Source organism: Drosophila tropicalis, unplaced genomic scaffold (genome assembly GCF_018151085.1).
Source record: "Drosophila tropicalis isolate 14030-0801.00 unplaced genomic scaffold, ASM1815108v1 contig_593, whole genome shotgun sequence".
Taxonomy (NCBI): Eukaryota; Metazoa; Arthropoda; class Insecta; order Diptera; family Drosophilidae; genus Drosophila; species Drosophila tropicalis.
The window spans coordinates 16,644,563-16,662,079 of record NW_027173070.1 but is presented as its reverse complement, the minus strand read 5'-3'; the positions used below and the strand labels follow the sequence as shown (position 1 = coordinate 16,662,079).

Here is a 17,517-nt window from a genome sequence, read left to right as displayed (position 1 = left end):
CAACTCTCGTTATTATTATTAGCATAATTACAGGAGCATTAGCGTTGCGGCTTGCAAGACAGGGCAAGACAGGGCAAGGCAAGGCAAGACAAGAAAAGGCACATGATAAAGCAACTCAAATTGCCTGCCAGACTCCATTCGGTGCCAAAGCCCCTTGATAATGACAGCAAACCCCTCTACATTTAAGCCCCAAAAACGTATCGCGCGCACATTTACTGACACACACACAACTTTTTAAAGTAAATTTAATGTAAATTTTCTCAAGCATTTTCCTTTTTCTTTGGCTCTTCATTAACATTGGCATTAATTAGTTTTCATTTTTCTTTTTTTTGTTGTATTTTGTATTTCGCAGACGCCTGAATAGGAACAACATTAAACAGCAAAAGGTCACCAGCAACAGCAGCAGCAGCAGCAGAAGCAGAAGCACCAACAGCAAACAGAGGAAGAAAAACAATTTTTAGATAAGTCTGAAGCTAAAATAAAAATAACTGCGTCCCTTTCCAAACCTACACGCTCTCTCCAATCCCCCATCCACCCTACGAAGCGGAAAGTCAACAAAGCACGAACGATAGAAGGGAGCAGGTCCCAGGCCTGGACAAACAATGCAGAGCTTTCTGCTCATTCTGCCCCTCATTGGGCTATGGGCTGTAACAGCGGCGGCAACAGATACAGCCTACAAAACACAGGACACGCAACAGCCGCCTTCATTGGTCACCTATTCGACCACATCGACGACATCGAGTCATAGAAATGTGCCACACCAGTCGCCGGTGCCCTCGTCGCCTGCCATGCAACCAGCCTTTGTGTATGGAGCAACATTGCCGAAGCAGGAGGAGCACAAGGAGCAATTGTTGAGTAATATACAAACGGGAATTGAAACTGAGGCCGAGGCATCAAAGAAAGTCATTGGTTCCAGGTGAGTACACACTCCTTTTTGTATTCAGTTGATTTTTTTGTGTGTTTTTTTTTTTTTCGCTCTTTTCTGCTGATATACGCGATTTTAACTTTCATTGGTTTGGGAGGGGGGAAGACATAAAGGGTCAGCTAACAGGAATCAGTTAAGGCTTTGTTTTTTCAAAATCCCCCTCTCTTTTGCTCTATATTTCTGCCTCTCCCTCTCCCTCGCCCTCACTTACCCATCCTTTCTGGCCGCCTCTTGCTTTCTAGTCCTTTGTTTGCCTTCATTGTTATTGTTGTTGTTGTTGTCGCTGTTGTTACGAAAAATCTTTTGTTTGCACAGCTTTTTGCAATTTTTGCCACTAATTGAAATAGAATTTCCTCTTTGTTCTTGTTGTTGTTGTCGTTGTTGTTTAGAGCGCGTGGGTCAGTTGGCATTTTGCCTCAGTATTTTTAATTAATTTGCTCCGGCATTGAAAAAAACCGTTGCATACTTTGCGGCCGAGAGCAAAACAAATTGAGTGCTCATTAACTTCTAAATCAATGCTAATCAGTTCTGGTTTGCGTTTGCGTTCGAGGTTGGTATTTCTGTATCGGAAACGCTTTTGATCCAAGCAACCACACCTCACCCTCATCCTCCGTTAAATATATCCCCGCGGCAACAAATAAAAAAAAAAATTTTGTTTTTCAAATTAAAATTAATATATTTATTTGTTCTATCCCCTCACTCTTTCTGGCTATCTTTCCGGACTCGTGTTGCCTTAAAGGCAATAAACAAATTCACAGCCAACCAAGAGCAGTCGGACCATCTGCCGATAATGATATCAATAATAAACGAAACAATAATGATGAAAATCATGATATTTCTGATGATGTTAATGCTCTCTCTCTCTCTCTCTCTCTCTCTCTCTACTTTCGACTTGGCTCGAAATTAATCTATTAAATGAGACGCCATCTCCATTACCCAGCTGCATATATTGTTGTTGAGTTACAACTACATTTGCATACATATCCACATGTGCATATACATATGTAAATGTGTGTGTAAATTCCAATTAAAACCCAATCAGTTAACGAATTCGAAATTCTTTGAGTTAAGCATTTTTACAATGTATTTACTCGTATGTAACAGCTATCAATATATCTTTTTTTATGCCATTCTTGTTTATTCCTTTATTCTTTTACTTAATAGATACACTTTAAAATATTTTTTAAAATTTCCGATTAAGAAAAAACTAAACTAGCTATTCATAGATCTAGATGTACATACAAACTAAGATTTTAACAAATATCTTTCAATTAGTATTTGATTCAACAGGTTTCCATAATAACAGATAGACTTTGAAACTAATTGTCTTAGATTTCGAGCAAAACAAATATTGTAGTTTCAGTTTATCACAAAAGGATCTTTTTTTTATGGGTATTTTGCTTATATTTGAGATTTATGTCTAATTTTGATATTTAACTATTTTCGTTTGTATTATTAAGACACAGAATAATACTTAAATTCATCTTGCTTATCTGTGAATTTAGGTATAGCCTGTACTTGGTGACAAAATTATTTTACCAGAAGTTAGAGTATGAAAAATTGTCAGTAATTTTAGTCCCAAAATATCCTTTTAGAAGCTATACTTCTTTCAAGTTCATTTAGTAGAATTCAAACAGAGTTTAAAGGGATAAACAAAACATATAATTTTATTCGCTTTCCTAACGAAGTAAACCTATTTAAAATTAAAGTTTTTCTAGTTTCAGTTAAATACCCACAAAGAAAAAATTCCAAAAACAATATTTTGTTTTTAGCAATTTTATTTTTATATCAGTTTTATCATACCTATCAGATATGCACATATGTGTGATCTGGATACAATTTTGAAAGTTGATTGCTCAATTTTTTAGCTTCCGTTTTTTCGGCCTTCATTTTGGGTCTTGTTTGTTTATTGTAAGAAACGATTATCAAACACCATATTAGTATGTCTACTGTCGTAAGAGTATACAAACTTCGACTTCTTTAATGCCTCGCTTGAACAGGTCGACTCACTTTAAATTACAAGTAATGAGAGACAGGAATTTGCTGAATTTGCCGAATTTCCTAGAATTAACATTAATTTGCAACAAAAAAATCTGTTTACGTACATTGGAACTTTGAAATGGTTATCAAATTATGAATTTCAACTTTTTTTCCTTAATTTTGTTTAATTGAAAGCACTTAGAATGTTATTTAGTTTGTAAATGGAATGAATGTTTTTCATGAAGTTGGCAAAATATATCAAATTTTTGTAAGTCTTTATGTTAAAGAAATTAATTTTAAATACAGAATTAATTTACTAATCTCATGGTATAGTTTAGCAAAAGTCTTTTCAATGCCCGTGCATGTGTACACTTTGCTATTTCCACATGAAGTGATTTTTTAGCACGGAGCGTTGGTGGTTTTGATGAGGCAATGTCGACCGTTACCGTTCCTGTTCCCATTTCCCCTGCCGTATGACTCGGTTCCTATTCAGACATTACGTACCAACATTTAGATATCCTGGCAGCTGCATATGACTAAGCACGCTTCGACTCACGTGCTTAAATGTTAATGATGTGCTCCACTCTGCAAGTCGCGGAATTACTTGCATACGCCAGACCCAACCCCAAATCCAAACCCAGACCCATTCGCATTTACATATGTAAACTTCTCTGCGCGATGTGCAGAATGCAGAAATAGTGAGTGTACGATAGACAGAAAGAGAAAGAGGAAGAGAGAATGAGATAAAGTGGGTGGTATATAGAGTGAGAAACTACTGCATGACTTTCTGCCACGATTGCATACAAACATATTTCAATTTCCATTAAAATGCCAGCGTATGCGCCGCAAAGTATGCAGCAACAGCATGACTTTACATTTCTTTGCCATCTGAACTGAGCTCAACTTAATCTCATTGCAATTTTACCATTAATCATGATTCGATGTCACTAACATGTGCTTCCTTCTCCTCTTTCAACGTTCTTTTTGCAGTGTGGTTTCCTCTGTATCGGTGGTTTTGGATGGCAATGAGCCGCACTTTGCAGATGCCTTGGGCCACAAGGTACCCAAGCCTCAGCCTTCATTGCAGGTGGCCAGTCCCATTGATCTGCTCAATCCGGATAGGTATGAGTTCTACACTTTTGATGAGCATGGCGAATTGGTCAAACGTCTGATGACCATGCAGGAAATTCAAAGCATAGTGGCCAATGGAGATGGTGAAGGACCTTCCATCATACATACCGCCCCCCTAACAGAACGGGAACCTGAGAAAAATGTGCAAGATATTGTGAACAGTGTGCAGAATGTTCTGAACAAAGAGGTGGCCTCGAGTTCTAGCAAGAATAGTTCAGGCGAACTGCTATTACCCATTCTGGATACGCCCGATGTATCTTCATCTTGGTCTCTGATATTACCAGCCATTTTTGGTAATACTGGCGGCGACATTTTCCCCCAACAGAAGCCGCCACAAATTGCGATGACCCCAGAATCGGAACTAGTCGACATTAGTTCCACATTATCTCCACCCTTGCCAACTACTAGCAAGAGACCCAAGCCACACAAACGGAAGCCAGCTAACAAGCGTAAGCCAACCACCACAACCAGTACTACACAAATGACACCACAGGTGGTACAGGAAGAGCTCGATCCCCAGGAATCAGTGTACACGGGCATGCAGCAATATCATCATCAAATCACACAAGACTTTGATCTAATGCATATGCAACCAATTTATCAGAAACTATCCACCACCAACAAACTGGAAACAACTACTCGAAGGGTATTCTATAATAATCAAGAGATCATTCATACGCCCACCTCATCGAGCAGTGCTCCAACTACAACTGAGAAAATTGTCCATAATTATCAATTGGGCAAAAAGCCAGCTAATGTGCCACATCGTGTGAAGAAACCAAATGGCTCCGCAGGAACCACACAGAAGAAGAAGAAAATTACGACAACAACTACTACAACAACGCCGGCACCAACATCAACAACTACAACGGCCACAACAACTACAGCACTTCCCGAAACAACTACTCCAGTGGCCGAGTCCACAACAACAATTCGTACTCCACCTTCAACCACGCCCAAAAAGAAGAAGCGTAAGCCAACACGGACACCAGGAACGGCCACAACTGGCAATAAACCCTCGAAGCCTAAACGTAAGCCAACTACTGCAAAACCGAAACCTTCACCACAAATTGAAGAAGCTAATGTGAAACCCACGCGACCTCAAAGACCGCACAAGAAACCCAAACCAACGACAACTACAACAACCACCACCACTGCACCTACAACAACACCGATAGACACAGAAGAAGCTGCAACTGAGGCACTAACAACTACAGAAGCACCAAAACCTACAACCACCTCCACAACAACAACAGAAGCACCAACAACAACAACAACTACCACCACTGAAGCACCAACAACAACAACTACCACCACTGAAGCACCAACAACAACAACTACCACCACTGAAACACCGACAACAACAGCAGCGCCTACAACAACAACCACTGCTAGACCACCAGCACTGCATCATCAGAAATTACATGGAAAGATAACAACCACAAAACGTCCAAGCACCTTGCACCACAATCGCATACACGGCAAACCCGTGCACACTTCAACCACTGAAGCTAGCAAAGTGGCTCCCGCCGAAGTGCATCACACCGAAAGTTATGGACTAATCAATAGCATAGCAACTAAAAAGCCAACAACAAGTGCGACAACAACAACAACCACGCATGCATCTCCACTGTATCCCATGCCCACTTATGATGCAGATGCCGCTGATAACTTGCCCACAGTTTTCGAACAATCATCACTGAAGAAGACCCCATTGCCCTTGCCTTCACTGGCTTTAATACAGCAACAATTGCAGCAGAGTTCCCCATCACCTGCACCACAATTGTCGCCCGTTCAGATACTGTCGATGGATCAAATTGTACAATCGTTGACACAGGACTTATCAACCGCTAGTGATAAAAATGATGAAGTGGAGCCTCTGAAATATGATAGTGCTGAAAATACTCAAGAAATTGAATATTTGGCCAATAAGAAAAAGGTTCCAGTAACAAGCACAACAATCGCTACAACAACAAGTAGCAGTACAACCACCAGCACCACCACCACAAAGTCAACCACTGCTGCAACTATAACCACACCCATAGTAAGCACTCCCAAGCCGCTTACCGCCCACTATGGAGGCAGTACTTTAGCCACCATGCTCTCCAAGGAGGATACTAGCGAGGCCAAGACCTCAACAGAATCCAATGATTCTTTGGAAACAAAGAAAGATCATCCAGATACCACACTTAGCAGCATAGAGATGGAGACAGAAGAACAAACCCCAGTGGTGGTTATTACGGCACGTCCACAATACTTCGCGGCAACCAAACCACCTTTACCCACAATTAAACCAGAAACTGAACGTATTGTTGAAGAGCCGGAGACCACGGAATTGCCAGGTCTAACACAATTCCTAGTAACAACACCCATGTATAGTCCAGAGGAAGTTGAAGTTACCACACTAAAACCGGAAATTGAGACGAAATCGGAACCACTTTATGCCGAGGAGCCTGAAGCTATTGTAGCCAATTTCGAAGAGACAACATATCAGGACCATACAGAGGCAGAAGTAACCACCGAATCCTATTTCCGTCTGCCCGTTTCAGAGAACAGTAACGAAGACAGCACGGAAGTAACACCCATGATAGCTGATTTGGTGCAACAACTAAATATGGAAATGCTGAAGCCAACGGATCAAATATCTATGTCAAATTTCCAAACTCAGGCAGCTACAGTGGCCTCCACATTGGTCGATGGTAGCAATACACTAACCTCTGCTGATTTCCATATGAATTCGAATGAAACAAAAGATGAACTTGAGTTCCTAATGTCCGATGTCATACAGCAGATAACCCAAAGTCAAGGCGAAACTCTTGCTGATGACACTGATGATGGCCATCGATTGACCAACTTTGCCCAGTTGAATTCGTCGTTCTTGTTGAAGCCTCAGCAAGCAGTTAAAATTGAAAAACCACAGCAGGAGATCAAACTTGAAGAGGAGCAAGCTTCTGCAACGGTGGAGAAGCAGGAAATCACCACCATAATACCAAGCAACGAGGAGCTCATCAAACAGGAAACTGCTTACCTCGAGACGAGCACGCACCGCATTCCCATTTTATCGTTAACGCAAATTTATGCCCAACAACAGCAAGATGAGGATGATGAGCAGCAAATGTTTGAAAATGAAAGAGTCGAGCTTCAAGCAAGCCCAAGTGAAATGCCAGACATCAAACAGGAAGTCAAACCCATCTACCAAGAGGCAGAGGTGGAGAAGGACGAGCTGACATCGACAGCAGACTCGCATATAGACACAACCGAAGCAATTGGGGTGGCAACTACTGAACACCTGCAGTCCATGGAACTGGAGTTGAGCAAGGAGACAACAAACGAGGCCAGTGAAGAGGAATCAACGATGGCCACGCCAACGACCACGGAACGCGATAGTGAAGAACAGCAAATGCCCGAAATGTTGACAAATGGTTACAACGACCAAATGCAGACGGAAGCCAGTCAAGAACAAGAACCTGAACCAGAAGAAGAAACTGAACTTGAAGTAGATGGAGCACACGAAGCACTAAAAGAAAAAGAGGAATCCGTGTCCACAACAGAGAAAGCTGAGACTACAACTGACATTACCGAGCTACCAAAGGCTGAGGAAGCAACAACAACAAGAACAACAATCATCCCAACCGAAGAGGAGCCCGAACAAACATCAACGGAGCAAGAGCAAACATTGGAGGATAGTGCAACGAATGCAGCACAACTGCAGCCACAATATATCGCAGCCATCAGCCAGGAAAAGACAGAGAATGAGGAGATAGAGATGGAAAAGGAGAAGGAGGAATTGCCGGTTACGGAAATACCTGGTGATATGAGCATAGTATCGTCTGAATCGGATATGTCGCTCAGTTCAGAGCAAATCACTGAAAAGCTTGAAATGAATACCGTAAAAACCTCGCAATTGGGTGATGAATCCACAGAGGAAATATCTGATGAACTGACAGCCACAATACCAGATGAGGATGCAGCCAGTGTGACAAGTTCACAGAAATTCCAATTAGACGATGAGGATCCATATGTTAAGCTGGGCGAGACAACGGCCAGTGTGGTTAGGCCACCGCAAAAGTATGATACGGAGGTGAAAACTGAAAAGGACGACAGTTCTATAAAATCCGCAGAAGAGCAGGAGGCAGAGAAGAAGAAGGGGGCAGAGGAACAGCCGGATGAGGAAGATGAGGATGATCAAACAGGCGGTTATCAATTACCTTTGCTTGCTTCCAGCACTACAACAAAAACGAAAACATCACCCACAAGTAGCAGCACCACAACCACTACAACAACAACACCAACTCCAAGTCCGACGCCGTCTATAACCACAACTACCAAGCGCCTGCCTACATTGAGACCTGTTTCCTACTACGTCCAACCCTCGTCCCTGGGTAACCACAATCAACTTGTACTTCCGTATAATGCCAACAGCAATGCGTTACGTGAGCAGCCCATGCAGCGACCCACGCAGCCACGTCCTGCCTCGTTGACCAATCTTATGGCCACATCAACCCAAGCCACTCGACCACCAGTCAAACTAGAACCTAGTCCTCTGTCCTCTCCCGGCTTGGAGGCATCAGTACATCATCTGGATGAAGACTTGCAGTCTTTCTCACGTCTGTGCAACGAACTAGCCTTTAGCTATTGGCGCGCCATCACCTCGGAGCGGATTAGTTCGGCTCGCAGTTTGGTCATCTCACCATTCGCTTTGACCTCCATGCTATCAATGATGTTCCTGGGAGCCAGGGGCAGTACATCGGGTGAAATGAACGAAATTCTCAAGCTGGATGACATGGTTACCTTCAATCCTCATTTGATATTCCGCAATATAACCAGCTCAGTGGAGCAGGCTAGCGATAGCGATATAGCCACCGCTGCATTTGTGCGTGAGATATTCAGTGATCGTGCGAATGGCAAAATTTTGCCCTTCTTCAAGGAGAAAACGCAACAGTTCTACGCTGGTCATGTAGAGGAAGTCAATTTCCATGTGGTCAATGATATTGTAAGGCGCCGCACTAATCTTCTAGTGAAACGTCACACAATGGGCAAGGTCCTGGAGTATTTGCGAACGAATAGTGTTTGGGTCAATGGTCCATTGGCCACCATTTCGGCTAATCTCTTCCAGACCGATTGCTCACGCGGCGGATCGACCATCGACAGAGATGGCGAGATGTTCTTCCAGGTAAATCCTACAGTACGTCAGCGTCGTTTGGTTCCCATACCAGCTGTGGTCTATCGATCTGGCTTTACAGCCGGCTATGAACCGAAATTGGATGCCACAGTGGTGGCATTTGGTCACAGTCAGGATACAGTGAGCACCATTTATGTAATGCCAGGACATCAGAGTTCGATTTCCCTTATCGACAATCAGTTGGAGCGACTCGAACGTCAATTGGTTGAAATGGCTTTTGGCGAAGATCAAGTGTGGAGTAAACTATTGACTTCTCTAATGGATCGACCGGGCATGGAAGTGCAGCTGCCACGTTTCTCACATCGCTCATTCGTGAACGCCTCGCTGGGTCTTCAGAAAATGGGTCTACGTGGCCTCTTCCAATCGGACTTTGCTGATTTGCGCGGTCTAACTGGTACCGGCAATCGTGATATATTCCTCTCCGATATGATTCAGATAAATACATTTAGTACTTGCGGCGAGGAGAAAATATCCGAACATCATCATGTGGAAATGTATCCAGCACCACCATTACGTAAACGCAATAAGGATGTTAATACCCAAGACGATGCCGACAACGATGACGATGACATTGTTGACTTTGGCTCATTGGTCCATGAGGAAACTCAATTGGGACGCGGCTTCTATGATGATTTACTGGATCCCAAATATCTGGAATTGCCATTGCCATTGAGGCCAAGACAGGCACGAGTACCAGATGCACCCCGGTTGCGATTCGATAAGCCCTTCCTTTACTTTGTGCGACACAATCCAACGGGCATGATTCTCTTCATGGGACGCTTCAATCCACGCCTGCTGCCATGATTGCCATCAACATATATCACAAGCGATATCATGGCGAAACGTTTTTAGAAAAATTTGCCAGCAATTAAGTTAACCTAATCTTTAATTATTTTTCCACGAACCCAAAATCCACTTGCCCCTGCCCCTCATCAACTATTAGCCCCCTCATTTGCTATGCCTTAATCCCGTATCGCCAATTCCCGATGCGAGATTGATGTGCAGCAAAACACAAATAATAATAACAAACAACTTTAAACGAAAAAAATAAAAACAAAAAATAATTTGTTTGAAATGCATTTTTTATGTCCCAATGCATTTTTTCGTTCGTCTTTCGGAACTCTCTGTCAATTGCATGAAATCAAATTTTTTTAAATGCCGTTTGCAGAAAATTTATTTAAAATTGCTTTGGCTTGCATTTAATTTGCCTTATACCAACTTTTTGGGTTGTTTTTTTTTTTTTTCACGGCGCAATCTCTCCCTTTCTTCTATGTTATTTTTAATTTTTCCATTGCAAATAAATGAAAAAAGTTAAACAAATAATAGGCTGCGAATGCAATTGTACGAAAATATATATATATATATTTATATACGCAAATGCAAATGCAATCATATAAAATGCTTCAATGTTTTTTTGGGCGAAACCAGAACAAATGTAATTTAGTAAAATAAACTTTATCAATACGTAAAACTAAACGTTATATATGCTATTTTATAAGCTTAACAAAACGATAATAATAAAAATAATACAAAAAACGAACTAAATAAATACAAAACGAAAAACAACAAGATTCTTTGGAAATTGCTAATTGAAGCTTAAAATCAGATGGATATTGATTGTTTCAAATTGTAGTAAAAGATTGCCAGCAAGTAAGTATGTACATATGTATTTTGGTAGGAGAGAAATCATAAGCCTTACAAATTAATTCAAGGCATGCATCAGTAAAAATGTGAAAACTAGATTGATTGTGCTTAAACTAGTTATAATTGCATTTTGGTATATATTTGATGAGTGTTTTTACGGGCTTTTGTTATTATCCAAATTTGTATCGAGGACAAAGGGTAGATAAATTGCAGCATGCATCAGACATGGCAGGACTTTTAAACTTTAAATGGATATGATGGTATCAAATTTTGAAAAGAGTTTAAAACATGTAAACATATTATGACCAAGGACTGCAAGGCTATATAAGCTATAAGCTATATTGGCTTCTTTGATATTAAATTATAAACTACCAAAATTACTTCTTGAGTGAATTTTCGGACACCCAATATCAACACATTTTCAAATCTTATATCATATATTTTATGGTAACAAAAAGAGCAACAGAGTTGTCCAATACGTATATGTTTATATAACCATTCAACATGCATTAGAGAAGTCTCTAACTTTTGCTTTTAGTTGTTGCCTACTTTTAGGCAAAAGTTTATATAATTTTGTTTATCTTTTACAAGTTTACTCCATCTAAAATCGGCAAATTAAATTGCATAACTTTGATGAATGTATTTTTCGGTGATAACACTGATTGGAAGGAAGGAATGGTGGGAAGGAAGAGGGTAGGTTGTTTGAGGCTGGTCACGAATAAGTAGTAGTACCCCATTAAAAGAATGTAACGAGTAGGACAGTCACATTGTGTCAAGGATTGGATTTATGTGACAGCTACTTAATACAGTTATCCAATTTTCATTAAAATATCCAGATTTACAGATTATTATAACCTAGTTTAATGATAGTGGCATAACAAGCAAAAATGATTTTCTGACCAAATTATTTTCGACAGATCGTTCCTATGACACCTATAAGATATAGTCATCCGATTTTATGTAATTTATGGTAAATACCAGTTATATTAAATTGACAAATATCAAAATTTATGATAATAGTTTAGGAATTAACGAAGTTATTAAGGTCACTGATCACTGTTCGTGACTTTTCCGTTGATGGAAGCTAAATGAGAGCAGTCAGATGTGTGATATGCAATGTTAGTAAAGCACAGTTTTGATTTTGGTCATATAATAGAAGCGTACGAGCATATAAGTTATTGGTGGATTAACATTTTATCTTGATAAACAGATATACATACGGACAATAAAGCCCTTGCCATTTCACACCCAAAATAATGCCTAATTTTAGGCCCAGCTATGAAATTCACATTGCAATGTGAATATTTTTAATGATTTTTGCTTTTTCCTTTTTTGATTTCATTTTTTTTGTAAATTTATTTTTCTTTTACTTTCCTTTTTACTCTGTCGCTATCTTTTCTCTGTCTCTTTCTCTCTCTCTCTCTCTCTCTCTGTCTGTCTCTCTCTCTCTCTATATCTGTCTGTCTCTCGTTATAGCACCTGCAATTTTAATCAATGTTGCATTTTATTTGCATTGCATTTGCATCTTTCATTCATTGTTCTTTCACTTTCATGTCCTGCTTCTGTGCCAAGCATTCTCGTTTTTGTGTGTCTCTGTAGTTGGTCCATATGCCATACGAATTCTTTGTATGTATATTGCATTTCCAAGCTGACCTTGTTTTGGCCACCTTTTTAACCTGCCCGAAAATAAAAATGCGCTTTAAATAAATGAGTGCAGCAGCAGCAGCAGCAGCAACAATAACAACTGCAGGAGCAGCAGGAGATCAAGAGCACTTTTACTTGTATTGTTAATGCACTACTGACTGACTGCCTGCCTGCCGACAGCCGACTGCTGACTATCCGACAATGGTAAAATATTGTCGTCTCCTAGTTGAAAAACCAAAGTGCAATGGCGGCTATTGCACTGCTGCTGTTGCAATAGTTGCGGAGGCAGAGCATGGTGGATGGGAGGGGGGTAACATTTTTAGAATTCATTGAATTTTAAAAACATAACAATAAAGCACTCAAGATGTGATGTGCAATGTGCCAAAGCAAACCAAAAAGGTAAGTGTGTCTATGTGTGTGTGTGTGTTATGTGTGCATCTGTGATTGTAGGTGCATCTATGTATGTATGTATGTGTATGTACTTTGCGGGTCTCTGGGCTTGGGTCTCCAGCTCTGGCTCTGAGCTACGAGCAACGAGCCTGAAAATTGCTCGCATTTTCGCTGCTAAAAAGAAAATCACATTTGTAATGAATTGCAGCTGTTGCATAAACGCTTTGGAGCAGCAGCAGCAGCAACTACAAAAAAAAGAAGGAAAAAGCGCGGAATGCTTTGCTCAGATTTGCAATTCATTGGCGTGTGTGTGTGTGCGTTTGCGTTTGGGTATCTCTTGTGATGTCGATGAATATGCGGATGAGTAGCGTCTGGTTGCAATTTGTTTAAAATTTAAATTCGAAACATCAGCAGCAAAATGCATTAACACAGTTCAAGCTGCAAGTTGTATGTTGTACGTTTACAGCAATAAAAGTGTTGATTTATTGATTTTGCACGTCGCATAATTTACTTTACCTGCAACTGCAGCAACAACGAAAGCAATGGCAACAGTAACAACAACAACAACGACAACAGTGACAACAATGACAACAACATGGAAACGACAAGGACAACGCCAACGCGCAAACCAAATAAAATCCTGGGCTCCTGTTTATTTCTCTGTATTTTCTGTTTTTTTTTGTTGCCTCTTTTGCCTGCCTGTCTGCCTGTCACACTGTTGCCTGGCTGATTGTCATCTCGCCTTCCCTTTTATCCACCTTTTTCTCTCTCTGTCTCCCCAACTCCCTTGCAGTTGTTGCTGGTTATTTTTTTTATTTTTTGTTTTTTTTTTTTTTGCACCTTTGGTATATCTGCCTGGCATGAGGAGCCGCCATCATGTCGTGCGCCATTTTCAAGTTGTTTCTTGAAACGGAAACGAAAGCGGTTTTCATATGCATGTGCGCGCTGACTAACACAAGCAAACAAACAAACCATATATGCATACCATACATAGATTCCCATCTCTATCTATACATGTGTGTCTGTGTTTCTCTCTCTCTCTCTCTCTTTGTGTGTGTGTGTGTGCGTGTGTGATGACAACGACTAACGGCTTTTTTTGTATTCTGCTATGTTGTGTGCTGTTCAGGTGCCGACAATATGAAATGTGGCTAGGAACTCTTGCAGATTTCTTGCTCGCTTTACTCTCCACCCATTACCATATGCCTTCACACACTCAGCCAAAAAAGTATGCATCCCAAAAAAGCAAAAAACATTTTAAATGAACAGAGCTTAAAGCAAAAAGTTGTCAGTTGCTTTCAATGCAAAGCTTTCATGGAAAAACTAAAGCAGTAAGTTCCTTATACTCCTTCATTTGTATTAGCCATTTCAAGGATGATAAACCAAAATTTTAAATATCTTAAGAGTTAGCTTTGAAAACGGTGCATTTTAAAATTATCTATCTATTTAAGACTCTAAAAATAATCAATATTTCCTTCCGAAACGTCTTCAATTCCTTTTTGAATCGGTATCTAAAGCCCTTTTTTTGATATTTCAGCTATTTTAAGAAGTCCTTGACAAATATCATTATAGAATTCGGCTTAATCACTCAGTAGACTTATAAGATATTCTCTGATCTCATCTCATTTGAAGGACTTTCTTAGAACAAAAGGGCCTTTATTTATCAACAATGACTAGCATGTACCAAATTAAGCACTCTAAAGTACCCATATCAAAGGTCTTGCATAGGTTAAGATGCCTAAACTCGATGAATAATAGTTAAGAGCCTTTTAGGCACGTTATACAATTATTGCAGGAATTCTTTATTCACGAATAAATTAAATAAATTAAAAATGGTCAATTAAACTGAATTTACTAAAAATAAGAAACATTTTTAATTATATTTTGTATCTAAAATCAATTCCTATAACCCTCTAAGAGGGATCAATGAATGTTGAAACTCTTTACAGACGTGTTTCGGGTTATATAAGGTGACAGTTTTTTAATTTTTTTAATCGTATATATAAATTTTTAATATCTGAAGTGTTTCTATTTTGTAATTACATAAAATTAAATGAATATTACATATTTGATCGAAATTTTTCTGTTATAGGATAAAAAATTTGAATACTCGGTGTAACTGGAATCAACAAGATAATATATGTAGAATACTTCTCAAGAAATTCAAAGCACTCAATCAGGAGAAATTATGAATAACTTTACGGAAACTGAAGATGTTTGGTAGGAATTTTGAAAAACATTTGCTGGAAAATATGTTTTCAAAAGTTTGTCTAAATTTCGACCTTTTTGAAGTTAATTTTAATTGGGATTTGGCCGGCTAAAGGTCTTTTATGCTGCCTATGATATAAAATCTTACAAATTAATAAAAGTTATTGACCTCAAGATGACTTAAACTAAGTTTTTTAAAAATTTTGATAAAATAAAATGTTTAGTCTTTACGGAGGCTGGTGTTAAGATGGAAAGAAATTCTTGCAAACAATTTGAGAACTTTGAAATACAAAGAAATTGTAGATAACTTCTTGAGATCTTTTTAAAAGGTTAACGGGATCTTCTATATGTTTTGCAAAAATGATTTGTGAGAAATCGAAGAATTATTCAAGAACAAAAGTTCAATTGAGTCAAAAGACCGTAAGTAAATTCCCATTTTGGTATGGATTATATTGTAGTCGATGGACCGAAATTTTGCCAACGGGAATTTTAGTTATCGTTTCATTTCTTTAGTGCACATTGTGTGATCCCTGATGATTGTTTATGTACATGCAGCTGCATACATTTGTTTGTCATGTAGTCCTCCCTTCTGACTCCTTCATTACCCCCTCTGAAACCATCTCAATCCTTAACTCCCTTACTCTGTACCCCTGTTCGTTTCTTCAGTATGTGTTTGTGTATGTTAAATAAATTTGCATATTTTAGTTCATCGTTAGTTTGGCAAAAGCTCAATTTTCTATGCAACAAAAAAGAAAAATAGGAAAAATGCAACTGTGATGACAAAAAACAAAGCAAAAAAAAAAAAAAAAAGAAATAGCAAAAGAATTACAATGCATGGAGAAAAAAAAACATACGAGAAACACCAACAAATGAAAAGAGAAAATTCTCTTTCTTTTTTTTTTAGTGTGTGTGTGTGTTTGTGTGAGTGTGTAAGTTTAGCAAGTGAAAATATGCACTCTAAGTGCGAGAGAAAGCCATGGCAATGGAAGGAAGCAGAAGGCATCCAAGTCCGTGCTGGATCCAGAGACGGTTGAAGTCGGAGACGAAGTCACCATGGTAATGAGGCATTTGTTATGCAGCATATTTTCGGCAGCTTTTGTGCTATGAATGATTTTGCACGAAAAACTCCGAGCTCCGAGAGTTTGGCTTGATGATTTATAAGGCCGCAATGTGTGTTCGTTTTTTTTTTCTTAGTTTTTTGTGCTTTACCGTGCTGTTTTTTCTTTTGGTCTTGTGGGTTTACTGTACAAATCTAAGCTCAGTTTTGCTTTGTTTTCCTTGTTGTAACTTTAATGACACATTTAAGCGGAACCGCAGCAACAGCAACAACAACCATTCTTTGTCTGCATGTGTGCATTTTATGTACTACCTCTATTTGTGTGTGTGTGTGTGTGTGCGGCTTGTTCACAGCAACCGTTGCCTGGCTTGGGCCAAAAAACGTTGGTTAAAATGCCGAGACACACGCTTGCGCGAAATTTTATGATAGTATTTTGGTGTAATGGCATACCGCAGTGTAGCAGGCAACAGCAACAGCAGCAGCAGCAGCAACCAACAACAACAGAAACCAACTGCTCTGGTTGCTGTTGCTGCTGCTGCTGTGCTGCCTTTGCTTGTTTGTGTAATCTAGTGTTGAAATATGGTTTTAAGGTAGATTCAAGGCAATTTACCATATTGGCCGCAATACAATTTCCGCTCACTACAACCGGCAACAACAGCAACTGCCGCAGCAAGCCACATAAATAGCCCCCATTCAGCAACAGCAGCAGCAGCAACCGAAAAAAAACCAACAACAATTGCAATGCCAAAGCGACATGTGTATTTAAATTTGCTGCGGCTTATGTTATTTGTCTTTACTCTGCATTATGTTATTGTTGTTTTCATTATTATCATTATTGCTGCTGTTGTTGTTGTTGTTGTTATAATTTCACTAAAAACAAACACCGCACACTCTCATGATCTCCCGCATATTGTAAGTCTCAGCAGGCTAATGCCATAAGCCTCAATGATTATTTTTCAAAGTACATTTAAATACATACATATTTGTATATGTATATATACATACATACATATATGTATTTATCTTGGTTTAGTTTTGATAATAAACATAGGCACACATTAACCACCTTAAGCTCCAATGGCTTTGCATATATGGTATACATGAAAAAAGAGGATTAACTAAACAATCTAAGGACTAGAGGAAACCACATTTGGCCACATTTAAAGTTGGTGCTTGATTGGGTTTCTCTTTAACACCTGAATAGCTGATCCATTCTTATTTAAGAAGTACAGAGTATATCCCTTAATGAAAAAATTCAGATCCGAGACAACATGAGATTTGCAGTAAGCTCATAGGCTGAACAGACCCTCCTCAATTAAAGATTTCTTGGTTCATTCATTATGTTCCCATGTCTTATTA

General features: G+C 39.3%; 1 protein-coding gene across 1 annotated transcript; it reads left to right on the top strand.

The window, feature by feature from the left end:
- Positions 1–478: 478 nt before the first annotated feature.
- On the top strand, positions 479–10,263 carry LOC137577205 (mucin-2). Its single transcript, XM_068290606.1, has 2 exons — positions 479–916; positions 3,896–10,263. The coding sequence occupies exons 1-2, from the start codon at positions 603–605 to the stop codon at positions 10,020–10,022; spliced, it is 6,441 nt and encodes a 2,146-aa protein (XP_068146707.1). The 5' UTR covers positions 479–602; the 3' UTR covers positions 10,023–10,263.
- Positions 10,264–17,517: the final 7,254 nt, after the last annotated feature.